The sequence below is a fragment of the Neoarius graeffei genome, chromosome 25, assembly GCF_027579695.1.
Source record: "Neoarius graeffei isolate fNeoGra1 chromosome 25, fNeoGra1.pri, whole genome shotgun sequence".
NCBI lineage: Eukaryota > Metazoa > Chordata > Actinopteri > Siluriformes > Ariidae > Neoarius > Neoarius graeffei.
The window spans coordinates 1,319,619-1,336,706 of record NC_083593.1 but is presented as its reverse complement, the minus strand read 5'-3'; the positions used below and the strand labels follow the sequence as shown (position 1 = coordinate 1,336,706).

At 40.3% G+C, this 17,088-nt stretch overlaps 1 protein-coding gene across 1 annotated transcript; it reads right to left on the bottom strand.

Moving 5' to 3' along the window:
- Positions 1 to 9,754: 9,754 nt before the first annotated feature.
- hmgn1b (high mobility group nucleosome binding domain 1b) lies at positions 9,755 to 12,564 on the bottom strand. Its single transcript, XM_060908320.1, has 6 exons — positions 12,338 to 12,564; positions 11,267 to 11,293; positions 11,151 to 11,180; positions 11,005 to 11,046; positions 10,805 to 10,918; positions 9,755 to 10,705 (listed from the first exon to the last, which is right to left on the bottom strand). The coding sequence occupies exons 1-6, from the start codon at positions 12,353 to 12,355 to the stop codon at positions 10,658 to 10,660; spliced, it is 279 nt and encodes a 92-aa protein (XP_060764303.1). The 5' UTR covers positions 12,356 to 12,564; the 3' UTR covers positions 9,755 to 10,657.
- Positions 12,565 to 17,088: the final 4,524 nt, after the last annotated feature.

Genomic DNA, 17,088 nt, shown 5'->3' with positions numbered 1-17,088 from the left:
TACATCTTATTGTTATTAAAGAAAAATGTTGATGCATGTTATGTTCCTTCTGTGTAACAGGACGTAATGGAGATTTTTGTGCTAATACATTTGAGTTAAACCTTGTGGCCAAATAGACTTCAAGCATTACGCTGAAATTTAATCATTAAAAGCCTTTACTAATGTTATTTTTGTTTTGCATTGATGTGTAAATCCATTTTTCATGAATCATCCATTCTAGGTTATAAAAATGTCCATTTTAGTGTCACAACATTCACTCAACCTTGTGAGATGAGCACATCAAATATTGATAATAATCAGCCATTCTCATGTTCAAAATTATTTTTTAAAAAATTTTTTGATCATGAGAAGAAAAGTGTGTTATTTTACACATTTTCTCCTTATTTCCATCCATCCATTATCTGTAGCTGCTTATCCTGTGCAGGGGAGCTGGATCCTATCCCAGCTGACTACGGGCGAAAGGCGGGGTTCACCCTGGACAAGTCGCCAGGTCATCACAGGGCTGACACATAGACACAGACAACCATTCACACTCACATTCACACCTACGCTCAATTTAGAGTCACCAGTTAACCTAACCTGCATGTCTTTGGACTGTGGGGGAAACCGGAGCACCCGGAGGAAACCCACGTGGACACGGGGAGAACATGCAAACTCCACACAGAAAGGCCCTCGCCGGCCCCGGGGCTCGAACCCGGACCTTCTTGCTGTGAGGCGTCAGCACTAACCATTACACCACCGTGCCGCCTCCTTATTTTCAATTGTATGATATTATATTGTCAGATCACTTGGAATGGAATCACTTGAAAATAAAATAAAACAATTACAGGAGTTTTTAAAGTCCTAATCTCATTCACATGGATGCTATCTGACTGTTTTGTGTCGGAAAATTCTAGACTAAAAAATAAACCCTGTTGCATCAGTGCAAAATGCAACTATGAGCCAAGAAACCATGTAAAAACACTTAAAAAATGTTTTTATTCTTAAGAATTCAGGGATAAATGACACTGTAATCCTGGAATCACCCAATTAATTAAAACAAGATGAGATTAATCTAATTAATTCTGTCTGCATAAATTGCATAGTAGTAACATCTAATATCAAAACTCTTAGAGATGTAATTTGATTGAATTTGGTGTGTAAACTGCTGTAGCAGCAAGACTCATTTTATCTCTTTTAACCAGAGGCCAAAAATGTAATTGCCCGTGTTCAGCACTGAATTATTTGTAATGTCATACTCCACAGTCGTGGTTAATGGTGCAAATGAAATTAGACACTCATGGCATTATAAATTTGCATTTCTTTCTTTCTTTATTAGCCTACTAGGTTGAAATATTATTTTATTGTGGCAGTTGTATATGGTGTTCTACTGTCCAAAAGCACTTTCACTGTCGTGTCCGTTTTATCTCTGAACCAGTGCTTATGTGGAAAAGTGTGACTTGCACTACGTTCAGACTGCAACCTGAAACGACCCATATCCGATTTGTTGTGAAATCCAATTTTTTTGTTAGGCCGTTCACATTACCAATTATATGAGACTTGTATGCGATCTCCAATATGAACGGAAAACGACTCAAAAGTGTCCCGCATGTGCAAATTGACACGTAATAAGCACATCTACGTAATACGTAAACAAAAAAAAAAGCGCACTCTTCAAGTTTGCAAGTAAAGCATGGAGATGAGGCGAGACCTGGCGATGTGGTTTTTGTGGCGGTGGTGGAACTCACACAATAATCTGATTAATGTGGGCAGCAGACTAATGAGACCGAAGGTGTCAAATTACTGGAAATTTCCAGAACAATTTTATAATCTTGTAATACAGGATGGTTTAAATTATAAATCAGTTATAGAAACTGTTTTATTTAATCAGGCTAACAGATCAACATCCAGGTCCCTACCAAATCCACCATTAGCTTGATCAATTCTATAAAAGTCTATTTAAATTCTGAAAACTGTACAAATGTTGTTGTTTTCCACCAAAGAGGCGGGATTAGCCAACGCAGAATAGTGACGTTTGTCTCTTGTTGATGACGTGTAGGTCGCATGAATGCGACCTGTCCAGTCAGACTGCAGTCGCATGTGAAAATATCGGATATGCATCGGAATTAGGACCACATATCCAAGCGGCCTGGGTCGCATGCGAAAAAATCGGATCTGTGTCGTTCAGATTGTCGATAACAAATCGGATACAGGTCACATATGGGCAAAAAAATCGGATATGGGTCGTTTCAGGGTGCAGTCTGAACGTAGTCTTGTTTGCTCAGCAGGGAGCTCAAACTCCTCCTCCCATCATCCTGCTCACCAGCAGTGAAACACAGAGTCACGATATTCTACACACAGAAACCCAACAGCATCCTGGTGAATCTCATCACAGACTTGCAGAAATCATTTGTTTATACTGATTGAAATGTCCAAAAAGTCAATTTCCATTCACATAAGTTGTGTCTTTCTGCCACCGACACGGCCACGTTGTTACTTTGAGCTCCTGCACATTACAATCTGTAGAATAATAGCCAGTTGGATTTTTAGAAGAGTCTTCTAACCTATGCAAGAAGTTGTAGAGCTGATTTGTGTTCACATAGGTATGGTTATTTCTCATCTTCCTCTTGACAATTGCCCAGAGATTCTGTCTGTGGATCAGGTCAGGTGAGTTGGCTGGCCAATCAAGCGCAGTAATATCAGGATCAGCAAACCGTTTGGTAGTAGTTTTGGCACTGTGGGCAGGTGCTAAGTTCTGCTGGAAAAGGAAATCGGCATCTCCAAAAAGCTCGTCAGCAGATAGACGCATGAAGTGCTCTAAAATCTCCTGGTAGACGCTGCGTTGACTTTGGACTTGATAAAACACAGTGGACCAACACCAGCAGATGATCTGGCACCCCAAATCATCATAGACTGCAGAAACGTCACACTGGAATTCAAACCCCTTGGATTCTGTGCCTCTCCACTTTTCCTCCAGACTCTAGGACCTTGATTTCCAAATTAAATGCAAAATTTACTTTCATCTGAAAAGAGGACTTTGGACCACTGAGTAACAGTCCAGTTCTTTCTGCCCTTAGGCCAGATAAGACACTTCTGACGTTGTCTCTGGTTCAGGAGGGGCTTGATATGAGGAATGTGACAGTTGTAGCCCCTTTCCTGAAGACATCTGTGAGTGGCGGCTCTTGATGCACTGACTCCAGCCTCAGTCCACTCCTTGTGAAGCTCTCCCAAGTTCTTGAATCTACTTTTCTTGACGATCCTCTCAAGGCGGCGCTCATCCCTGTTGCTTGTGCACCTTTTCCAGCCAGCCTTTTCAGCAGTGACCTTTTGTGGCTTACCCTCCTTGTGGAGAGTGTCGATGATCGTCTTCTGGACAACTGTCAAGTCAGCAGTCTTCTTCATGATTGTGGTTGTGTGTGCTGAACTAGACCGAGAGATACACTGGATTTGTACTATTTAACGCAAACTCAAAATGAAGTATTTTAATATTTTGAGATTTTTTTTTTGCACTGTAGGCCTTAATTATCAAAATTAGAACAGAAAATACTTGAAATATTTATTTTATGTGTAAAGAGTTGAGAATATAGTAAATTTTCACTTTCTTAAATAACTGATGGAAAATATTAAACTTTTTCACGATATTCTAATTGAGATGTACATGATATGTATATGACAAACAAAGGCAAATTATCTAGAGATAATTTGACAAAAGAAGCAGCAAAACTGGAGTTATGTCACAATGTTTTATTTCTTTACTGCTGATTTGTGAATTTATTTATTTTTTAATCATCAATCTGCCCATGGACAACAGAAATAAATGAGCCATTTGGTTAAATCTGATACATTTACCTCATAAACACTGATGTTGATTAAAGTGTACAGTATTTATTTGTTCTCACAACCAGCTGACTTCTTTACTTCTACTGGAACCCAAAATTAAAGTGTGGGTTTTCTGTTTTTCGTAAAGAGCAAAATGGTAAAAATCATAATTGTGTCATAACATGAGATAAAGTCGCACACCCAAGGCGTAAATATTATCAAGGTCATGGTGAGCATTTTGTCTGTTTTGGTAGCAGAACTCAGGATGAGGGTTCGACCTGGGGGCAGCATCTGGACTCGATTAAGACGACCATCATGGGAAGCTGTAGCTAAAAGAAGGTTTGAAAATACAGTGCCTTGCAAAAGTATTCATACCCCTTGAACTTTTTCACATTTTTCCACCTTACAACCACGAACTTAAAAGTTTTTTATTGAGATTTTATGTGATAGACCAACATACAGTAGCACATAATTGTGAAGTGAAACGAAAATGATAAATGGTCTTCAAAATTTTAAGCAAATAAAAATCTGAAAAATGTGGTGTGCATTAGTATTCAGCCCCCTGTACTCTGATACCTCTAAATACAATCCAGTGCAATCAATTGCCTTCAGAAGTCGTCTAATTAGTTAATAGAGTCCTACTGTGTGTAATTTACTCTCAGCATAAATACACTTGTTCTGTGAAGGCCTCAGTGGTTTGTTAGAGAACACTGAAGAACAAACAGCATCATGAAGACCAAAGAACTCACCAGACAGGTCAGGGATAAAGTTCTGGAGAAGTTTAAAGCAGGGTTAGGTTATAAAAAAATATCCCAAGCTCTGAACATCTCAAGAAGCACTGTTCAATCCATCATTCAAAAATGGGAAAGTATGGCACAACTGCAAACCTACCAAGACATGGCCGTCCACCTAAACTGACAGAGCGAGCAAGGAGAGCACTGGTCAGAGAAGCAGCCAAGAGGCCCATGATCACTCTGGAGGAGCTGCAGAAATCCACAGCTCAGGTGGGAGAATCTGTGCACAGGACAACTATAAGTTGTACACTCCACAAATCTGGCCTTTTTGGAAGAGTGGCAAGAAGAAAGCCATTGTTGAAAGACAGGCATAAGAAGCCATGTAGGGGACACAGCAAACATGTGGAAGAAGGTGCTTTGGTCAGATGAGACCAAAGTTGAACTTTTTGGCCTAAATGCAAAGCGCTATGTGTGGCGGAAAACTAACACTGCTCATCACCCTGCACACACCATCCCCACTGTGAAACATGGTGGTGGCAGCATCATGCTATGGGGATGCTCTTCTTCAGCAGGGACAGGGAAGCTGGTCAGAGTTGATGGGAAGAGGGATGGAGCTAAATACAGGGCAATCCTGGAAGAAAACCTGTTGGAGGCTGCAAAAGACTTGAGACTGGGAAGGAGATTCACCTTCCAGCAAGACAATGACCCTAAACATACAGCCAGCGCTACAATGGAATGGTTTAGATCAAAGAATATTCATGTGTTAGAATGGCCCTGTCAAAGTCCAGACCTAAATCCCATTGAGCATCTGCGGCAAGACTTGAAAATTGCTGTTCACAGACGCTCTCCATCCAATCCGGCTGAGCTTGAGCTATTTTGCAAAGAAGAATGGGCAAAAATGTCAGTGTCTAGATGTGCAAAGCTGGTAGAGACATACCACAAAAGACTTGCAGCTGTAATTGCAGCAAAAGGTGGCTCTACAAAGTATTGACGCAGGGGGGCTGAATACTAATGCACACCACATTTTTCAGATTTTTATTTGTTTAAAATTTTGAAGACCATTTATCATTTTCATTTCACTTCACAATTATGTGCTACTCTGTGTTGGTCTATCACATAAAATCTCAATAAAAAATCTTTTAAGTTCGTGGTCGTAAGGTGGAAAAATGTGAAAAAGTTCAAGGGGTATGAATACTTTTGCAAGGCACTGTATTCTGGGCTAATGACTGAAAGGGTGTGAGTTCATGCCAGAGGTGGAACATCATTTGTGTCCAATGTTTGTGTGTTTTTTTTTTTTTAATTTGGGGCTGCAAGGCTCATCAAGATAACAAATAACGGTAAATGATGTGAACCAGAATCCTGTCCGTAAATGCATCATAAATATCCACCTCAGTTTTTCAGTGATTTTACATAAACTTCTGGAAGTGATTGATCACAACCAGGATCACTTTTTATCTCTGGGCATTTTTGGTAGGTATGATTCCACCCCATTTAGGCCCCACCTCTCAAAGTTTGAAGTTGGAATTGTCGTAGACATCTGCAATCTCTGCTGAAAATACAATTCAAGACATACACTATGTGGCTTAAAGTATGTGAACCCCTGACCATCACACTGCTCTGTGTGTGTGTGCCCATTGCTCACTTGTGTGTACATGTGTGTGTTCAGTGCTTCAGATGGGTTAAATGCTGAGGAGGAATTTCACTGTGCTTGAGTGTATGTGACAAATAAAGGCTTCTTCTTTGACTTACATGCGGGTCTTCTCTAAGGCTACGGTCACACTACAGCTCATGATGCTTTGCGATGGGTGATTGATGAAAATGAGGTGTTTGGTGGCAATGCTTCCATGAGCTTCAGGAAGTTTTCACAAACCCAGTTTGCAGCCGAAAACATCACCACCAAATTTCAATGCATGCCTTGAAATTATTCGTGACGTCTTTGGCCACTCACAAGGCTAACCCTAACCCTAACCCTGGCCACTCACCAAAAAACAACTCACGAAGCTTGGAGAACATTCGCTGTGCATTGCACAATTGGTGGCGATGCTACCAATTTTTCATTGCCAAGTATTCGCGAACCCATCACGAGGTGTAGTGGGACTGCTACCTAAACCATTACCCCAAAGTTGGTAACATGCAATTGTATACAATGTCTCTTTCCTTTCATTGGAACAAAGTTTCCCAAACCTGTTCCAACACAACAGTGCCCCTGTGCACAAAGGCACTTTCATGAAGACATGGTTTACCAATATTGTTGTGGAAGAACCCGAGAGCCCAGGGTTCAATATGCAGGTGTCCACATCGTGAATATATAAAATGCTGAAACTTTTTTGATTACTCATCCTGTGCTTTTCCAATTTGCATTCAATAAAATGAGCTCTTGAATGTATCTTGTCCCATCAGAGTGTAATTCAAACATTTAAAGAAGATAAGATAAGATAAGATAAGATAAGATAAGATAAGATAAGATAAGATAAGATAAGATAAGATAATAGCCTGTTATTATCCCACAAGGGGATAATAAAATTTATTTTGGGCAAGATAAACATCTCATGACTCATTCGCTATATTAACCTTCACTTCAACAAACTTCAGACACTGAACATGTCTTGGCTGATTATGTGCATCACAGCACGAAGAGTGATGCTGAATGATTTCAATTCTCTTTCTGTTTCAGTTCAGATCATTGCAACTTTACAGTACTTTTAGGAAACTGGGTCAAGACAACCAGGATGTAATCTTATTGAACTGTTCTAAGTCACATCGTGCTCAAACCAGCCTGCATGACCTGAGATACTGCGCTTAAAGAATGAAAGCTCATCACATGTTGATTTTTCTACTACAGACTGTGGGAGAAGTTCAAAAAGACAACTGCTCACATCCACTTCTCACCGCAGTCGTGCAAAATCACTTAATCACATACACAAACCTGAGTCTTATAATCCTGATTACTAACCACACACCATGACTTATTCCACTGTAATAACACAGCGAGTGCAAACTATAATCACACACCATAAAGATGCACTCTTTCATTACAAACAAGCATTCATGAAATTCCCATCATCTGTATATTTAGGGAAAAAAATATACAGTAAAATTAAAAAATCATATTCATGTGAAGAAAATCTGACAAAGGAAATAATTCAGTGAACAGTTTCCTAAATATGAAATGAGCAAGGAGTAAAACATTACAAGGTGTATTGCTAGAAAAATAATCAGTAGTGTCAGGAGTTAACGTTACCTCCTCAACGTTGATTATTTTCCTCTAACAGCACACAGCAAAATGTTTTATTCCTCCTACATGTCAGCAACTTTTTTTTATTATTACAGTGTTTTATTTATTACAGAATAACATATCAGAATTTATTTTATCCATTTATAGCTATGTTTTATGTTGTCCATGAAATGAGACCTTCAGTGATGGCATCGTTCACTCCAGCCCCGTCTAGTTAATTTATAGTTGTTAGTGGAGGCCCTGTGCCTCCAAAACAAATCCAAAACGGTGAGGAATTGATCGCGAAGAAGCGATGTTTTGTTGAACTGCTCATTAAGGCTTAATTAGTCCATAACTTGATTAATAATCGTAATGAACCAAATCTGGGTAAACGTTATATGCACCCTAGGTCCCCCTACCTTCATGCCAGAAAGAATCAAAATCCGTGAAGAACTGAGAGAGAAGAAGCGATTTTTGTGAAATGTGGACAATGCCGGACAGACAACAGACGACACATGATCGCATAAACTATCACCTGCTGGCCAGATGAGCTAACAAGTTAGTTCCTGTTTTTGCTTACATTGTCACACAACGTTAATGAGAAACGATAAAGAGTAATCCTGAAGAATTTCCCATGTTGGAAAACGTACAGCTTTACCTCTGACTGTTACAACACATTGACACTGGAGATTCCTTCCACAAACGTACTCTTGCACAAAACTGAAGCATATCAATGATTATATGTCTTTCTTTGTGAAATAATAGGTTTATCATTAAACTCAGATTAAATCGAGCATCTGCCATACAAGTTACTATAAATGAGCCGTTACTGTATTATGTTAAAAGTGCGTTTACATAACCCTGTGATTTTCAGCTGTAATACAGTCGGAGCTGCTGTTATAGTAAATAAATCAACACTTTGACCAATCAGATTTGAAAAATCAACAAAATAGCAGTATGAACAGCAGTGAAGTGTACAAAACTAAGTCAAACATTTGGTGCATCACTGCTCTTGGGTACAATATTGTGCAGTTTTATGATGAGAGAGAACCTGACACCTTTGTTCTGGTTTGTTTCTGCAGGTAAAACCACACAGCCCTGATGATTTTTAATCTATAAAGTCGTGTTGTAGAAATCGAGACTGGTCTCAAGACCGCTTTTTGAAGGTCTCGGACTCAACCGCATTTTTACTCGGTCTTGTCTCGGGATTTTATTTCAAAACCACAACTGTGGGGATTTCACTAAACTGCTTGTGTATTGTCCAATTTATTTGTCAACATCGTTACTGTGATTGAATGTAACATTTCCTGCTTCAGATACGACCAATAACGTGACTTGTTACGAATTTGAAATTTTTGTTCCTGTTAACAGCCGTTACCCCCACCACACCACCCACACGCCCTGGTCTGGTCCTGGTCTTGACTCAGTCTTGCCCCACGTTAGAGTTGGTCTTGATTTGATCTCAACCCCTCAAAGCCTTGGTCTCAGTCATGACTTGGTCTTGGTTTAGAGCGATTACTAAATATGGTCATTTCTTTGAAAGGGATATGAAATATTTCTCTGTAACCTTTTTTTTTTTTCCCAGAAAAGTAATTTTTGGGACAGAAGACAAAATGTTTATATTAAAGACAATTTATTAAAGAATTTGCACTGTACTTCAGCTATTAAATACAACAACTTTAATATTAAATCATGTCGTAATAACGAACAAACAAAAACATTTAGATGCAAGAAAACAGATGAGAGTTCAGCGGAGGCTCCCAGGGATTTTAAAGCTGAAGCGGTTATTTTTAAAAACTTTAGACATGCAGTGAACCAACATGAAGTTACAGACTAATTATGGCCAAAGAAATGTAATATTAACTTTTATTAAATCTGTTAAGTTCAATATAGATGCAATCTAAATGTTTATGATCTACTCGTGAGGCCGCTCTGTATTGAAGAATTCTCTACTGAATAATGGAACCGTGAACTCAAAGTGGATGAACATAAAAGCGGGAGAAACAGGTGTCACAAACAATTTTTATTGGCTCGCTTTAATCAAACAATACACAGATACATCTATAAACAATGATCTGAAAGAAACTGTACACTTGTAGTTGCACGTGTATATTGCTACTGCTGGTACGAGTGCTGTACAGTTTGCTAGATCTTACGCTCAATCTTCAGACTGGCCTAAAAAGGTGGTTGACCTTTAGCACATCGATGCATTTTCGCTTTCCCCCCAGATTCAGTTTTGACCATATGGACAAGGTCCCGTTACACGCTGCTGCATATAAAGTCAAAGATCGTTTCACAGCCGCTATATAGATCTATTGTGGTGCTATCACAGGAAAGATGACAAATCAAAACGTGATGATGCACAGGGCTGACATGGAGAGCTCCAGTACTACAAAGTAGGTTTATTAAGCAGAATTGGTACAAGAATTAACAGACAGTACACAGCTTACAAATGTCCTAAGTAATCTGCCTCATTATAAACAAGAAAACGTGATTCAAAAGAGTGATTCGCGCCCCCTCCCCACCGCACACACACATACATAACAGGTTACACACATTCAGAACAAAACAAAACAAAAAATCCCTCATTGAGCCAATGGAATGTTAGTCATTTGGGCGAGTTGTCCAACTGTCTTTGTGAATGCCATGCGCAGTGTGTGTGTGTGTGTTCGCACCCATGGCGTAACTCCTTCCCACTTTGAAAAGAGGAACTGACAGACAATTACCGTTCTGGATGTACAAATACGGGATGGGATGAAATCCCCCTCAAAATGCATTGTAGCTTTCATAAAAAAATGTGTCTCTACAATCAAACTACTAAAAAAACTGCCTTTAGAAAATAGTAGATAAAAATATTCCCCTGAATTGTACAAGAAGAGAGGTACAGGGAGCAATGGTTCGAGACAAGATGTTATTCCGCTGCATTGTCCTTCTTCTCTGTCTCTTCTGTCGCTGGTTCCTAAAAACAACAACACACAAGTATTATGTCCGATTCTTCTACTTTCTTTTAAACAAAATGCCAATAATCTCATCAAACACCACAGGTCCAAAGGTTTACCTCATCCTCGGCCTTTGCCTCGCCATTCTCAGCAGGGATGTCCTCTTTCTTCTCCTCATCCTTGGGCTTGTCCTCCTTGGGCTCCTTAGTCTTTTTAGGTTTGGCAGGTGCCTTCTGTCAGGGATGTCATTACTGATTAATAAACTATCACTCTGAGGAGCTTAATAAGGAAGTAGAACAAACCCACAGATTTGCTTTACCTTTGCCTTTGGTTTCGGCTCTGCCTTCGGAGGCGCCGGCTTCTGGAAATCAGACACGATCATGAGACGAGTGTGAAAAGTTATTTGTATGAAGTAAACGTGTGAGGGACAAAAATCAGTAAAGGGGCTGATACAGGCCGACTTACGTTTACCAATCTCTCAGATCTCCTTTTGGGCTGAAAAATAAAGAAGCTTGTGAATTTGTTTCGTCAGGACTTAAAATAATCTTCACTTTACAGTACAAACAAACAAACAAACAAACCTCAGTGGCTTCAGTGTCATTGTTTGCCTGAAAAAAAAAATCACAAGTCGAAATGTAAAACAAAGAGGAACAGTCCAAATAATTATTTTAATAAGCATTTTGTTAAAATTTGACCGTAATGGCGAGAGTTGTTGCTTTATGTAAACACCGCCCCACCCCCTTCCGGACAAACACTAATGGTGAGCTCAAAAGCGCGCCATTTTCTTGACGCTGTGCGCTGATTGGCTGCCTGTTTGCGCACGAAGGAGAAGGAGGGAACTATGAACCCCGCCCCCTTCTACACTAATCTATTCAGCAACGTTGACGATTTAATCAAATATATCCGCTTAAAATACCGCTTTGGAATAAATTCTGCTTTCTTGCTGTGTTGTGTTGTTCCCGGGCTGCGGGGTGGAGGGAGGAGGAGCCCGCGGTGCGGAGTGTGAGGGACGGCCGCCATTTTCACACAGGCAGCTGCGCGCGAGTCCACAGCCATGGCGGCTCTGCGCGCGCGGACACCGCACAGCCCCAGCGCGCTCCGGGCGGAATGAAGCCGCAGCGCCGCTTCCCGCAACGCCGCTTCCCGCTCCGCACAAACACCCGGACACTCAGATCACAAAACCACATCGACCTAAAATACATGCGGGCTGGTTTGTCTGTAATCCTGTGATGTTCTGCTGCGGGGGGAGAGAGAGAGAGAGAGAGAGAGAGAGAGCTGTACAGCAAAGATCTCCCCTTTGTCTGATCCCGGTATCCACAGCTATTCCGTCCATTTGTAAACAGTGAGCATGAAAATAATAAATCACCGCCATTCCGTCATGTTTTACAGAAGCAGATGCATGCACCCGGAGAACGTGTTAACAAGGAAAATCTCAGTGTGTGTGTGTGTGTGTGTGTACACACTGCACCGCAAACCAAAACATTACAAATGTGCAAGAAAATTAGTGCACAGTGCAACCTCAACTCACACCCTGCAAACACACACAATTATCACTCCAATGCATGCACATCTTTCTTACTGCACATCTTTCTTACTGCACATCATGAGGCGACACAGAAAAGAGAAACAAGTATCACACACACAGTACTTACTTTGCTCTTTTTGGGCATGGCTGTTTTAAGGTGTAATTTAAACCCACACAAAAAATAAGAACAGGCGACCAGGAGGGGGAAAGTAAACAAGATTAAAAAAAAGAGAGACTAAAAATAGCTAAGAGTGCAGAGTTAGCTCGGTAAAAAGACACACAGGGCTGTTTGAGCTCAGGAAGCCGTTAACGTCCCATCGAAACACAAACTAGCTCAAACCGGATTGGATTCTCGCCCCCCCTCCCCCCTTATTCACTTCATCATCATAGCACCGAGTTAATGACCACGCCTCCTCTCCGCCTCGCGCACTCACCTGATTGGTGTCCGGAACCGACCACGACGCCCTTCTCCGTCTTCCGCGCGATCTGATTGGCTACCCAAGAGCGACAATGCGATTTCAAATCATAGCAACGTACCTGTGTGGGCGCTGGAGAGTGCCAATCAATGGGCTGCTTTTTGTTTCAGCAGTGAGTGACCAGGAAAAAAAAAAAAAAAAACACACACACACACACACACACACAAATCTGGTCGTGTCGATTAGAAGTGTTTTATATATATATATATATATATATATATATATATATATATATATATATATATATATTTTCCTGTATAAATATAAACGTTATTAGATAAGTGTATTTTAATTAATGTATGTAGTGTATGGAGTCGGGGTTAAAAATGACCACAAAGGTGACTGAAGAGAGCAGAGAGCTGTGTGTGCTGAGGTGCTGGAACCAAAATGGCGACTGTTTTGTGTGAAACAATTTACAGTGTCTTTTTTTTTTTAAACCCGGTGTTATGCAATTGCCCGTGTTACATATGAGGAAAAGCCTGTAAATGCCTTCAGCGCTGCTCTCTCTGTTCAATTTAAAAAAATAATAATAAATGAAGTACGGTATATGCTAGTTATTACTAGACTTATTTACTTTTGAAGAGGGATCCAAAATGGCGTCCCAATTAATTAAAAAAAAAAAATCACCACATGCTCTATCATGTAATGAAATATTTCACAGAATAATTATCAGTTATCATGAGTCTAACTTAACCAAGTGGAATAAAATGTTCTGAGGTGATGAAAGAGAATGCATGAATGTGTGTGAGAGTTAATGTTTGTGAGAAGAACTTCATAATTACTGCTGAGTGTTGATTCAAAAAAAGCCTTCATAAAACACTCGGTTAATGTGTGGTTACTGATTAATTACAACAACCAGCATCATTAAGCAACATCACGCTCGAGGTCGTAGGCTGAGTGTCGTGGTTAATCCAGCCATGGTGTATGTGCTGGTAGAGCAGAACAACCTCAAGTGCAATATCGCTTTTATACAACAGTTCTCCCGACGAGAAAGTAATATTGAGTAAGTGACATTTTGCATGCAATATGGCCAAAAAATGTTCTGTTTATTTTTAATCCATGAACGGAAATAGATCCCGAAGAAGACACACTCACTTTATAGCACATTGGCTAGCTGGTTAGCTCACACTGATTTATACGTTCGAGGTGCCTCCAGTAAAATTGGAGTCCCTTCTTCCTTTTCCTGGGCTGCCAACTCTCACGCAGTGAGCGTGAGACACACGCATTTGATTGTCTTCACACGCCATACCTCCAATTTCTCACGCTAGAAAAAAATCTAGTTTATCTATCTGATCTAGGCTACCCATTGCGTCGCACCAACCACTTGTGATTGATCAATCACGCCTTACACACGGCTAAACAGGCAGAGAGGTGTTCCCTTCTGTACACACTCCCCTATGGTAGGTGGCGCATCTAATGATGCGGCACTCGCCGGAAGTTGGATAATTGCCTACCGTCAATTTAGAGGAAGAGGAGAGAGAAGAAGGTATCCGAGTTGAAGACGGGTGTCTCAGACAGGCTTGTACATATGCACGCCAATGTGTGGTGTTACTGGAGTAATTATGAACTTATATAAAGTTTCTGAATCGTTTTAGACTATAAGTGTTGTGAGAATATTTAATGCCATATCGAGAGCTGTGTACTAGGCATGCTAAATCATTATAGGCCTACTGCCGTGCCACAGCCTCTATCTTCCCCAACAAGCAGCACGGGAGAGCACCTCCTTAGCACACGGTTATTAAGGCAGATTTTTAGTTTGTTTACTGTATGTTATTATATTTTATGACTTTATTTGAAGCCATACTGGAAATGTTGTAAAATAAAGCAAGTAAGAGATAATATTACAAATGCAAGAAGAGCCATTAGCCACCATACCTATTGTTTATTTACAGGGTATTTATTTTTAATTATTTATGATGTATGTAATTGCTCAGTTAAAGTAAATAAAGCATGGTCACCTGTAATATCAAAGAACTTGAACTTGTGAATAATTAAAAAAAAGACAGAGAACAATATACTGAGGAGACAGGGTTTCAAAGAGAGCAAGACAGGTAGAGAATATTTGTCAGATAACAGGCTCTGATGAATGCTCTATTACTAATAAGAAACATAGATAAGAAATAATAAGAAATATATTAATATAGCTTATTTAAGTATGACCAAAATTTTTAAGCCCAACTTTGTGTGCACGTTCCCACCTATGGCCAAGGTTCAGCTTTTTGTGTTTCAATACTGTTCAAACTTAATCATTTTCATGTTTCTTGTAGCACATGCACATTTTGCTTACTGTTTAAGCATTTTATTTGCTCTTTTGCTGTTGATATTTTTCCCCATGCCAATCTTCTGCTGAACCCAGTGGTGGGGAAAGCCCTTAAATGCATAATGAGTAGTCAGTGAGGGACAATCTTATTTTTGCAACAGTTATTAAAAACTTAACATTTAGTTTCAATTCAGAAGCTGTTTAGGCTTAGCTGATGAAATATTTTCAAACATGAACTTGCCTTTAAATCTGAAACACAGGTCTATAGGGCTACAGGAACATTGGCAGTCATCTGTAGTTTTCTAGTGTGGGGGCTTTTAAGCCAAAACTTGGTGCTTTTGTTGGCCACAAGCTGAAGGCCTGGCAAGTCAGGGTGTGTAAGAATGTAGGTATGGCACAGCAGGCCACTCCAAAAATCCACCAGAATGCAGGAACATCTACAAATCCAAAATCTCACCCCCCCCCCCCCCCCCCATTGTCCATCTCCAGCTGGACGACCCACAAACAAAACACCAGAATGCAGGGGGACAAGTGAATATCAAACTGAATACAAAATTCCCACTTACTGCGTGGTGTGCGAAAAAATTTTGCCATTGACCCCCCCCCAAAAAAAAAAAAATCTCACTCCAAGGAATTTTGAAAAGTTGGTAGCCGTGCCTTTTCATCGTCATCATCTTACGATCTTTTATATTTTAGGTCAAAAGTTACATTCCTGAAAAGGATCATTTGCCATGTCCACTGATGATGTCACCAACACTACCGTAGTAACCGTTTCAAACTAGGAAGTGGAATTTCAATGGATGAGCAGAGTGATACACAGTGAAATGTCCCAGTGCTGTTATATGAATTGTCACACTTGGAATATCGCTCGACCAATCAGATTAGTGGACCAGTAATAACTGTTTTATAATTGTATGTGTAACAATCATTTATTACAGTTCACCAACTGATTTAAATAAAGCAACCCATATTAGCATTGAGCACATTATTTAAATTTTTTTAATGTTGATCCATGTTTACACAATGATTTATGGCCTGATTTTGCTGTCACAAAAAATCACGTCATAAAAGAATCCTTTGGTTGTGAGTTGAGATCACTGTTTTTGGGACACAAAATGGGAAGCTTACTGATGGCCAGTTCAGTGCCACTGCTACCAAAGACCGCTGATGCCAAAGTTCTGGCAGTGTCAAATTTTTGTCTTAAAATCTCAGTGTGTAAATGCTGCTATGACGCTCATCTCAAAGCCACCAACAGGAGAACTACACAGGTGGCAGAAAAGTCACTGGACATCTAAAAAATTCGATCATGAGGTCAAAACATAAACTCTGAATTAATTGATATAATATTACCAGCTTATATGCCTGGTCCGTTTGAACAGTGAGTTGCACCACTACCATGCATGCTTCTTCTTCTTCTTCCTGCTCCTCTTAGGGGTTGCCACAGCGGGTCATCATTATGATCCACATATTTGATTTGGCATAGGTTTTACACCGGATGCCCTTCCTGACGCAACCCTCCCCAGGCTATCCGGGCTTGGGACCGGCACTCAGTATGCGCTGGCTTGTGCAACCCAAGTGGCTGAGTATTTTACTGAATCTGCATGTCTTTGAACTGTGGGAGGAAACCAGAGTATCCGGAGGCAACCCACACAGACACAGGGAGAACATGCAAACGCCACACAGAAAGGCCCCCGTCGGCTGTGGAGCTCGAACCCAAAACCTTCTTGCTGTGAGGTGAAAGTGATAACCACTACACCACCGTGTTGCCCCTATGCATGCTAATAGACAGAAAAAAATATCCTTCTTATGTCTTTTATACAGCCACAAACAATGCCAAATTCCCCTTTTTCATCTTTTCAGGGATCCCAGACGGCCGCTACAGTATTTAGCGGAATTCCGCTATTTTTATAGCCAAAGTGGTGGTGTTTTTTTTAAATCTCTTGTATATCCGTTAAAAATATGTTTGTTTAAGTAAAATGACCAGCAGAATACGTTCTGATTTGGTTTGCTTGTTTAGCGATGTTTTTGTCAGCTTCGTTTGTTCTCGTTGACATTTGGGAACACTCGGAAGTTAAATTGATGTAAATACCGCGAGACTGTACGCGATAGAACGAGAAAACAATATGGCTGCGCCCATTTGCT